Source organism: Astyanax mexicanus, chromosome 5 (genome assembly GCF_023375975.1).
Source record: "Astyanax mexicanus isolate ESR-SI-001 chromosome 5, AstMex3_surface, whole genome shotgun sequence".
Taxonomy (NCBI): Eukaryota; Metazoa; Chordata; class Actinopteri; order Characiformes; family Acestrorhamphidae; genus Astyanax; species Astyanax mexicanus.
The window spans coordinates 31,433,046-31,445,392 of record NC_064412.1 but is presented as its reverse complement, the minus strand read 5'-3'; the positions used below and the strand labels follow the sequence as shown (position 1 = coordinate 31,445,392).

The 12,347-nt window shown below is 38.9% G+C and overlaps 1 protein-coding gene across 6 annotated transcripts in view; it reads right to left on the bottom strand.

Moving 5' to 3' along the window:
- rbfox2 (RNA binding fox-1 homolog 2) overlaps positions 1–6,798 on the bottom strand; it is a 75,037-nt gene extending 68,239 nt beyond the window's left edge. For 2 of the 6 annotated variants that reach the window (XM_022675515.2, XM_049479083.1), the window contains exon 1: positions 5,560–6,798. In XM_022675515.2, the coding sequence (XP_022531236.1) occupies positions 5,560–5,805 (246 nt within the window). In that variant the 5' untranslated portion in view covers positions 5,806–6,798. The remainder of the gene's footprint in view (positions 1–5,559) is intronic. The other 4 variants (XM_007231332.4, XM_007231334.4, XM_022675514.2 and 1 more) reach the window with 3 other exon arrangements.
- Positions 6,799–12,347: the final 5,549 nt, after the last annotated feature.

Sequence of the window (12,347 nt, the reverse complement as noted above, 5' to 3'; positions counted from 1 at the left end):
AGATTTCATGTGCAAGTCGTTTCTGCTTAACATGGTCTGACATCTATGTGGAGTAAGAGGTTTGTACCCGGCCTCCTGCTGCTCTAGCACCACACTCTGCACTCCATGATCTTCCTCCTCCTCCTCCTCCTCTTCTTCTTTCTCCTCATCCTCCTCCTCTCCTGTGAGTCTCCTCTATTTCTCAATCCCTGAAAAGTAAAATGCTTCTCTTTCTGACTGATTTTACCTTTATTTCTGGCTACAATTCTGTAGTTCACCATCTCTTTTTCTCTCTCTTGCTCTCTTTATCTTCATCTCTCTCACTCACTCTTTTTTCCGCCGCAGGCAAGTTTCCAGACCGCCCTCTCAGCTTCAGATCAATACCATTTTTGGGCTATACGGCCACAGCGCGCACACACACACACACACACACACACACACACACACACACACACACACACACACACACACACACACACACACACACACACACACACAGTTCTATGTCCATCTGTTTTGTGTTGAGATACAGAGCCAGAAAGATAGACAAATTAAAAATGAACTTTAACTGCCTTTTAGACTAAAAAAGCAACCAAAACTGTTCAGCAGTCCCGTCTAAACACGCAATATAACTTCAGCATAATATGGTCGAGTTACTAAATGTAACTGTGTTAGTTATGTTACGTAACAACAATATTCATTATGAAAAAGGCTATTTTTGCAATTTTCCATGTATATTCATTTTAAAGTTATACGTGTTTAAATAAAAATTTGTTTTAAAAATGTAATGAATTTGATTTTATGGACTCTTAATGTAGTAATATTATGATCATACTATTGCTGGGAGATTTTATTCGCATTTCATTTTAATGTGATTTTCTAAGCGGGATAATCTGTAATATAAGAAGATTAGTTTTGCACCTTGCTCAATATTAAAACTGCTTGTAAACTAAACAGATAAATTAAATATTTGTTTTATTATGCTTACATGGTTTTGAAAATAAGTTTATAAAACAGTTTGCATATTTGAACGCTCTCAGTGAAGTTGTTTGTTGCAAGCAACATATTTTGGCACATACAAAACGAAATAAAACCACCTTTTTCAATTATGCAAGAACTAAAAAAAATCTAAATCAATCAAAACTTGCTCATATACTTGAAGAATAACTGTTTTTTTTTTCTTTAAACACAATACCACTCAGCTCTATAAGAAGAAGTGCTCCATATAAAATAGCAGAAAGATAGATTTTATTTCATGGCCCTTTAATCTACTGATTTTATTATTACATTAAAACACAGCAACATAAGCCACTTAGCTGCACTGCACAACAAAAGAAGCAACACCTCAGCCCCAACATACATCCTGAATGATCAACTACATTAAAGGTAAAATGTATAAGAGCCAAGGAGTGTCTCTGCCTGCAGTTTGGAGGAGGTGTACTGAGAAGCTTTAGCACCATTAGGCTGGGACAACGAGCCATTAGACAGCACAACACACTCACACACACACACACACACACACACACACGCATCTCAATTACCCAGCAGCCGTGGGCCGATGGAGACAGGGACAGAAAGGAAGAGAGCGTTTGAAGTCAGATGGATGGCTTAAGCCAGTCAAATGCTAAATAATGCATTAGGCTAGAAGCACTTTGGAGTTTGAAACATCCTCCAGCACTCATCCGGCCTCTCTTGCATGCTCTCGTTCTCTCTGGATGGAAGATATTTAGAGAGCTTTCTTCATGACGGGAAGAGCAAACGCCTCTTCTTTGCACAGCCTAGCACTGAGCAATACTCATCAAATGTAATATTCTTTACTATACTATACTATAGTAAAATCTAATGTCCTTTTACACCTTAAATTAGGCATTTAAAGTGATAGCCTGGCTTTAATTGATATAATTTATATAACACGTCTTTTCCCTTTTAATGAAGTTCATCACCTTTTATTGTTTAGGCTAATGTCACTAACACGTAATGTAAGCTTATGACCACCAGTAAGCATGTCAGTAGTTTAGGCCTTGAAATTTCCTACTCGATTACCATGCATGTTTTTTTTTTTTTTCTGTGAAATCACAAAACTAAGGTATATGCAAAATTTACAGGTCTTAGACAGGACTTCTAGAGTATAAGGATAGACTACCTTTAAATGAGGTTGCATGCATAAATATCTTAAACGCACACTTGCAAAAACAGTATATTTAAAAATATTTGTTGTTTTATTGTGATGTCTGGAAACAAATGCTGTTGCATAATTAGAAGCTTATATAACTTTAATATAGTCAACTGTAGTTTTAGAATCTAGTTTAGCATTTATCTTCACACTAAAGTTATCAGGAGTCTTGCAGTCAAGACTGTTGGACTGTTTTGATTGGCTGCCTCGTTCAAGAAGCCCTCTGGCTGAAACACTCTTTATAACTTCAATGTGAAGAGGCGGGGCTAAAATTGCATTACTATATAAATAGTCTTAAAAGGACTTTACCAGAAGCAACCTTTTTTTTATAGTAACTATTTTTGTGATCTAAATATGCGTTACGGTTTGTGAGATCTACAATCATTTTCCCTGCCTGTCCTGGCACTTGTAATACTATGAAATACATATCTGTCTTAAAGAAGGCATAACGAAGGATGGCCCATGATAGACCAAAAAAAATGATATTTCTTTTGTTGTAGTCAGTATCAGTTTCAGCAAAAACAGTAATCTTTTCAGACTACTCTAAAACCGAAATATAAGTATACCAGTGGCCTTTTACACTGCATTATGTTGACACCAATAGAAAACTACCAGCATTGAGGCCAGGCCAAGTTAGCCCTAGTGACTAATCGCTGTTGTCTGATGGAGTTTTGACAAAGGCCTCAGATGAGCAGTGTGAGAGATAGCGGGAGAACGAGGCGAATGATGAAATATCGCATGTGGCACGGCCGCGGAGATGCTGAACTGTCAGTGCCGGTGGCAGAACGCTAGTCTGAAAACGCCACTCAAAATATGCCCCCCTGTAACCCCCACTTCTTCTCTTTTCCTTGCCCCTCCCCTCCCGTCTGCTTTCTTTTCCTCCCAACCCCCCACTCACACAGACAGACACACAAATGTGTAATGCATCTGAAGATTCTGCCATGGGTCATGCTCATATGCAGCCGGCGCAAAGCAGCTTCAGATCAGGACAGCGATGGTGGGGGGAAACACATCATTTTTAATACAATTATTTGCTCCAGTAATTCCCTCGCCTTCTCTCCCCATAGAGGCTCCAGATTTTGCTGTAATAAATAAAATCAGAGAAAATCCATTGGACCCACTCGCATGTGGAGCAATTTCTTTCAGAATGCTGAGGAGGCAGAGGCGGCTGGTAAAAACGATAACGTTTTAACCCACTTCGGAGCAGCGCTCTGTTCCGGCTGGGCACAGCACTCAAGGCGCTTATTTTGGACTGTTTATTTAATGTGAATAGAGGCAGAGGAGAGGTGCATCAAACATGTGCTTGGTAAACGAATGGGACACCTTCGTAGACCTTACTGGCAGGGGTGTATAAAAATATCTACATTTAAAAAACTGCAGAGTTGCATTTAAAGCCAGTCTAATAGATATCAGTGTTGTACTCTGTGAATAGATTCCACCGTCTACAGTTTTCATAAACTTTTATTGCCTTGCTTAGATTATCACAATTATATGAACGGTAATCCCCAGTATTGTGATACAGAGCTGGTTAATATGACAAAATGTATCATACTGCGATTTTTTTAAGAGCATATTGTAGATACCTCTGTGCTTAAAAAAAATACTGACCAACTAACTATTCCATTACAGAGTGTTAGTCCCAAGTACTCAGTATGGGACAGTATCTGAATTCAAGTTTTTAAAGAATCTTGTGCTTCTGCTGGATTATGTATGCATTAAAAAAATATCCAGATAAAGGGTGTGTTTGAAAAATATCTGGTCTAAAATAATAAAATTGAGTGTTTTCACTGTCTTGCTCCAACCATGAACCTTTTTATCTTTTCCAGATGTCTCTTTTTAACCCTATAAATCCCTTGGATGTGTATATATCTTGCAACACATTTTTTTTTTATTCTGCATTGTCCTACCAATACACAAACTTATTGGTGCAAACAATGAACTGATCCTGTAGACCATTACTGAGCATTTCTTTCTTGATATTTTCCTCTAAAACCCAAACTCTGACATTAACCTGTATAGCATGATCTCAATACATAAATTATTATGACCAGGATAGATATACAAGCCCTTTCTCAGTCCAGCTCCTTCATACTGCACTTTATAGACCCTTGCCAGCCTCAGCACACCATTTTAAAGCCCAATAAGGAGTCTGTAATGAACTTCTGATTCAATTGAGCTTTGCGGCACTGGAAAAAAAATACTAAGCTGTGCAGTGCAAGGACACCAAAACTGTGGGGAAACACTGCTCTAATACACTAAAAAATAAGATGATGAGTCATATTCTCTTAGTGTTTCCCTATCTCACGCCTACAGTCCAACTACAGTCCACACATTTCAAATATTTTCAGGTCACAGCTTTGCATTTTAACCTTATAAAGGTCCTGCAAAGTTAAAAGCTACTTTGTTAAGTTTCCCCCCCCATTCTGTACTTGCGCTCTGCACATTCTTTCCTTTCTAGCTCTGCACCAGCACTAGTTTAACCCTATGAAGAGTTGGGATATGATCTGATAGCTTCAATGAGAGGAGGTCTTGTTGCAGCAGGGATACAATGTGCAGTGCAGGGAGACTCCAAGAGGAAGGCTGGGGGAACCAGTGGTTGAAAATAATACAAATCCAGATGATGAGTCAGATTTTCCAACTGCTTCCCATTGCTGAACCTAAAGCTCTTCTAAACAAACCTGAACAGTGAATAGTGTTTCAGCTCCCTACCTCCATAAGCTAGATAAAGCTAGATGAAATCTGATAGTTTGAGTTAGGTACAGTGAGCAGCTCATGTGGCTCTGGTCTAAAATAAAAAAAAATGAGTTTTCCAGTCTTGCTTTTACTGCACCTCTCTCCTGCCATAGCTTATATATTATTTCCAGATCTTATTTTTTATGTGCAGTGATTTGGTTCCTGTTCCAAATGCATGATTATAAGACAAAAAACACTGGTCTAAAATAATAAAAATGAGTGTTTTCACTGTCTCTTGCTCCAACCGTGAAGCTTCTCATCATTTCCAGATGTCTCTTTTTAACCCTATAAAGGCCTTGGATGTGTTCTAGCTAACAGTTTTAATGAGGTTTACTGCAGTGGGGAACAACAGTACAGGAGGAGTAGAAGACTGACTGCAAGAGCTTGTCTTAGGTCAACCACTAAAGGGTCTAAATAAATTTGAATAAAAATTTAAAGACTCTGTGATTTTGCTCTTTAAATTACCCGTGTCTGCTGTAAGAGAGCGTGGTTTTAACCTCCTGACAAAGGGTTTGGATGTGAGCTGATCGTTTGAATGAGGTAGGTTAGCTAGGCTATGCTGCAGTGGGGAGAAAACTGTGGTGAGGTTTAGCTAGACTTAAAGAAAGAAAGAGAGAATGAATGAATGAAAGATTTAAAGTTCTCCATGAGCTGGCTAACCCCCTCCATCTTACCTGGCCCATGTCTCCTGCGTTGCCGTCCATGCGTGGTCTTTTGCATTCAGCCCCCACTGGGTCCCCCAGGGCAGCGGCGCTCTGCCCATCAGGCTCCGGGTCTCCGCGCTTCATCCCGCGGACGGTGGAGGCTCCAGCAGCCGGGCCCTGGTGCCCCGCTGCGCCCGAGTCCAGCTCCCTGTCCCGGTCCATTATCCCCCGAGCCACGGGTAACATGATGGATGCAACGTCGGTCGACATTAACATTGAAGTCCGCCCACGGTCTTCCAGCTAGGGTGGGCTAATCTGAAATCTCCTTACGAGCTGTTTGCCCCCCTTTTTCTCGCTCCTAAAACGACTTAAGTCGGTCTAACTCTCTCCTGGTTCTCCTCGGAGGTCGAGCGGCGCCTCGGCGGAGCTAATGCAGCTTAAAAAAATAACACGGGCGAAACTGACGCATTAAAACCAGCCCTAGTCTCCTCAGAACCGCTGGATATCGCTCTAAAACCACCTCTACCGGCACAGAGTCGAAGCTAAAGCGAGCTGGAGTCGGATTTAATGTGACATTTGGTGCCAATTCATGCCGGGCCTGAACAGCAATCGCAAAAAAAACGAGAGGAAGATTAGCTTCAAAACAGAACAGCAGCGCCTCAGCCTCTGCAGCAGAGCCAAGGAGGAGGAAAAGAGGAAAACACAGGAGTCAATACTCCTCCAGACCACTACCAGCAAACCACACACAGCGTGGGAGCGATAGAAGCGAAAACGCTACGACGATTAAAAAAATAAGAGATATGACCGCTATACACCTCACACCCGCTCCCGCTCCGAGATTCCCCCTGTTCTCCGGGTCTGCAGTCAGGCTAATTCCCCTCACACGGTCCACATCCTACCTCACAGTGCGGGGTTAGATCAGCTACACCAGCAGCAGCAGCAGCGCCTTATTTTCTCTCCTCTACGCTCTTCCCGATCTTCCCCCAAAAAAATAAATTAGCCTGGAAGAAGAAGGAGGGGGGGAAATCCCAAAAAAACACCACACCACCTTCGGCTGTAAAGATGGCTGTCATGAGGAAAGGTTGGTCATCGCTTCAGTCCTCCCTTCGCCTTAACAAGCGATTTTCTAAAACAAAGAAGTCGAATCGTGGTGGGCTTTTTTTTTTGCTCCTCAATTTCCTTTCTTTCTCTCCCCCTCTTTTCCCTCCCTCTCTCGCTCTCTTCCAGCAGTCTGCGTGTGTGTGTGTTACGGAGAGGAAACGCCGTGTCCTCCCCCTCCCCTCCTCTCTCTCTCTCCTCCCTCTCTTACAGTGTAAAACTGCCCCTCTGCCCCCCACCTCTCTCTCTCTCACACACACTCACTCCACACACACACACACACACTCCGCCATAGCGGACTGCTCTACTGCTCTGCAGTGGCTCAGGATTTTTTTTTCCTTCTTCCGACTGCGTCAGATTTTTGCTCTGGAACAAATTAGTGTGGAAAAAGCTCATACTGAAGTAAAAAAAAAAAAAAAAAAATATATATATATATATATATATATATACATATATATATATATATATATATATGTATATATATATATATATATATAAATGTATATGTAGTAGTTTCAGTATGTATATATACAATATTCAGACTTTTTTCAAATAATATAACATGGACCATAACTACTAATGAAAAAAATATATGCATTAAACAATACATACAAATAAATATTTATAAACATATACCCTGTACATAATTATATAGTGTCTGGCTGGGCAGTATGGCTAAAATCTCATATATTCTCATAATATTAAAATATTTAAACAGTAAACTATGCTAAGCTAACTATCTTTTTGGAGATAAATCAAATTCAGATGGTAATCTAAAAAGAGGTTAATATAATCCTTTATATATGTGCCTGAATTAGTGCTGGGCGATATTATAATTTTTTTTATGTTCTTTAAATATATGAGCAATTCTCCTTTATGATTTAGATTCATAGTTCTTACATAACAACTTGAGTTTTTTATTTGTAAACAGACAGCACCATTTAAAGTGATGCTCAATATTTTCTTTATTCATTATTATATTGTTTTACAAATGTTAAGCATCCCCCTTCACCTTTACATGCAGCCTTATATTACATTATCTTCTATATACAGTGCAAACGTAACCTCCTTGCAATCAGTTAAGGAAATGTGTACAATATGAAAATCACTGCCACATAAAATAGTTCTTTACATGTTTCTGACAAAAGATAGATAGATAGATAGATAGATAGATAGATAGATAGATAGATAGATAGATAGATAGATAGATAGATAGATAGATAGATAGATAGATAATATTAGATTATTAGTACTGATGATATTAGATATAAATAGTCTATTCCTAAAAATCCTCACACACATAAAGAACTTGAGCTCTTGTTTCTGGCTTTAAGTCTTGCCCCTCTGCAGATTGAAAGGGTTCAGTATGAGAGGGTTCAGTGCTGAGGGCTTATTTAACTCTATGAGAATAAACAGTGAAGGGGCCGCAGTAGGGGGGTTGTTTGGGGGGTATGTTGGGGGTGGGGTGTGCTCGGAGTGACTCATGACTCCGCTCTGTCTCACAGAGTCACACTGACCCCTGCAGGTCACCCCGCGGTACTGTCCACTGTGCCGCATGCTGGTGTCATGTGTTTTCCATTAAGGCTGCTTTTCCTCTTCAGAACAAAATAAGGCCTCGCTCACTTCCCCTTTCTATTTCTGCATGAGGGGGCAAGACACAGTGATTGGCTGCAGTCACGCCATTCATTTTTCCCCCATAAAATTATTTATTTTGTTTTAACATGCAAAAACTTACACTATAGGATGAACAATTAATAAGGTATGTGCTTACATATGTAACGTATACAATAGAGAACATGACAAAACAGATGGTGTTACTGCACACTCTACTACACACTTACAGACATTCAGAAATTTGAGCAAAATATGCATATCCATAGTATAGGTTGAACACAGCTTATATACAGGATAACACAAACATTGCTATAGTACACTGCTTAAATAAATAAATAAATTAATTAAAAGTTACTTACATTTCCGATATCACACATACAGTGATAGGCCAGAATGACCCTTTCATCTTTTTGTTAGCTTTTAATATATTATTATTATATTATTTTTCTGTTCATAAAATCCTCAGTCTTATTAGTTTCCCAGATTATTTTAAATTGCCATTGTTTTATCATGGCTTTAATTATGCTATTTAATTACAACATAAAGCCTTGCCTATATTGAACATAGCCATTAATACCTAAAACAATCATAATCAAAAAAATAGAGAAGGAGAAAAAGATTGAATAAAAATAACAATGGCTTTGACTAACTTTCAGTATATTTTTAACATAGTATAATATTAAAAGTCATTATATTTTTCACTATGAATATATATTCATCCCAAAGCAGTTTGTAATGATTAAAAAGGTTTTTTTTTTTTAAATACATCACCAGAAGAATGTTTTATAATGTGTTTGTGTAATTTTAAGTTGACTTTAGTTGCTTTTTGATGAATAAATAGAAAAAGACTTTGGTGAGGGCAAAGGATGACATCTTACAAGGCTATTTATAAACCTGTTATTTTAAGCAAGCCTTTTTTTCTTTTTCTGGATTGGTATTTGTACAGAGCTTGTCGGGTGCAAATGGCTTACTCAAATAATTGTATAATAAACTGTCTGTTGTCCTTCGGCAGATTTATGTTTTTGTAAATTCATTGGTAAAGGTTAGGCGAACTATGAACTATTTTCACTTAAAATGTTAAGCTAGCTACTGTCCTAATGGTCTGCAATTCAATATAGTAGCATTTATAGGAGAGGCCTGAGAGGGGATTGGTTTTTAATTAATTTATACCCCTGTTTTGTAATGTCAACAAAAACAAAACATTGTCTTGTCAGCCTATAGGAGTTAAGCATGGCCCATCCATGCTGAAGTCATAAGTAGTATTTTCGTCTGGATTGCTTTTTGAAAGAGGCACAGTGCAGGGTCAATGTATATATCAATTTATATATCAAATCTTAGTCTGCCATGAGGAAGGCAGTGTCATATTTAACTACACTACACCAACCCTGTTATATGTCTTAAAGATGTACTAACAAAACCAACCTGTAATTCTATAGAATAAAATAGGTTGGAAAATGGTAATTATAAAATATGACTATAAAGCAGGGGTGTCAAACTCATTTTGGCCGAGGGCCACATTGGCATATTGGCTGTCCTCTGAGGGCCAGATGTAACTTATAAATATAAGAAAATGTAACCAGATGTAATATAAAATGAATGTAATTACTCCTTAATGTTAAATAACTCACAATATATTATTTATTCAATCAAATATTACAGTTGCATGGAAAAAAATGTTTGCTTGTTGCTCTATTTACATAAATCCTTTTAATTTGTCATGTTATGAAATCCAAAAACTCTATCAATCAAGAACCAAACTATTCAAGTGAATAGAAATGACATAAAATACAAGTTATATTAACTTTGATCAAAACGTTTGATACTGAAAAGAGGCTTAATAAATATAAAAATAAAAATTGTGAGCTGTTAAGAACATGTGACAGATTTAGCATTTCCTCAGATTTAGCAGTTCCTCATCCAACCACTAGTCGGAGCTGCAGCAGCCCGCAATCTTTACTGAGTCAGAGCTACAGCCCAGCCACGGGCTACAGGACTCAGCTGAGCCAGTCTGGAGCGTTTTTACAGTTTTTAAAGTTCTTCCGTGTATGAAATAAAAGTTTTAACCCCACTAAACGGATAATACAGCTCTCTACAGTTCATCTTTCAGCCCAAGCAGCTAACAGCAGCAGTTTAGAGCAGCCGTCACGGAGTCACTGCTGGGATTACATTATAAACAGGTCAGTTAGCGCGCTGCTCACCTCAGGATGTTTATAACTACGGAGTTTAGAGGACAAACCATGGCAGCAAGGTTAGACTGTTGAAGGCTACTGAAGACTATTAAAGCAGGCAACGCAGCGTAAGCAAAAAAAAAAAAAACACACACACACACCAAAATACAAGTTAAGATAAAATATGAAAACGAACATAATAAAGCATAAATAATTAAATTGAATTGCGGGCCAGATGTATGCTTATTTTGTTAACCCGTGAGGGGCCGTATGAAACCGCGTCGGCCCGCGGGCCGGTACTTTGAGACCCCTGCTATAAAGAGTTCTCAAAGAAAAAAGAAAGACAAGAAATATATGCCCATTACAAACTAATGCTACAATATAAAAGCTGTACCCATAAAATCACTTCGGACATAATCTGATTACTGTGGAAAATTAGAGCCTGTCAGTAATCTGATTAAAGCATTTACATAAACTTAGGTAATGAGATAATGGCAAAAGTTCAGTTCACAAGTCAGGCAATAGTCAGATTTTACACAGATTTGTGACAGAATAAGACGTACGTACTTACAGAATAAGATATGGCGTAAACCCATACTTTATGCATACTTCCCGCCTGATGACCCTTCGATCTCTGCACGGATATCACAGTGCCTCTTAGATATATGAATAAAAGAGCATCGCCTCCAGCTAAACCTTTCCAATACTGAACTTTTGGTTATACCTGCAAAACAATGCATTCAAAACAACTTCTCCATAACCATTGATTAGCTCTCACTCTCCCCGACAAAGGTTGCTAGGAACCCGGGTGTTATCGATGATGACCAACTATTCTTTACAAACCAAGTGTCCTCAGTTGCTCGATCCTGCGGCTTTGTGCAGTATAACATCAGAAAATCTGACCATTTCTAACACAACAGGACACCCAACTCTTGGTACAAGCAGTGGTCATCTCATGCCTCGACTAGTGCAATGCCATATTAACGGGCCTCCCGGCCTGTTTTATAAAACCATTTCAGCTGGTCCAGAACGCAGCAGCGCTCCCGGTCTTCAACCAGCCAAAATGGGCACGTCACTCCACTACTCATTGAGCTCTATTGGCTACCAGTTCCCGCTCGTATTAAATTTAAAGCTCTTACGATTGCCTAAAAGATTATGACAGAACAGGTAGGCTCCTTCTTACCTGCACTCACTCCTGAAGGCTTACTTTACCTCCTGGTTTCTGTGCTCCTCCAGTGAACGTCACCTCGATTTGCCAAACATTCGCACAAAGCAATCCAGACTGTTCTCATACAGAGTTCCCCAATGGTTGAACAAACTACCTACTACTACCAGAACAGGAGGTTCCCTCACTACCTGTAAGAAACTCATAAAGACAGAGCTCTTCAAAGAGCACAAACTCTCCTAACGCCCCTAACAAACTAACAACTTCTAACTCCATTCCTTCTTCCCATCCTTTCCTCCTCTATCTCACTGTTCCCCTTTGGAATCCAGTAGAACCTGTACAAAAATGTATTTTGTCTTGAACTTCTATACCCTCTATTGCTAAATGCATATTATTATTGTAAGTCGCTTTGGATAAAAGCGTCTGCCAAATGTAATGTAATGTAATGTTTATTTTTTTTATGCCACATTGTGCCACAGTATAAACACCTACTTTATCAGCTAGAAGACAAAGATTATTTAAATCCTTCAGTTTCAGTGTCACTCTGAACCACAGCTTTGTTAACCACTGCGCAAGTATTTCTGGTTTTCGGGTCTGTTTTCACACATGCGCAGACTGAGAAAACCGAGTGTACTGTTTACATGACTGCTTAGTTAGTCATAATTAGTAATCTGATTTTAAAAGTATTTTTGAGTGCACTGAAATTCACTCAATGTGGGATTTTCCCTCAAATATGATTTAAAACAGAAAAGTAAATTTTTAGTCCTCCTCTT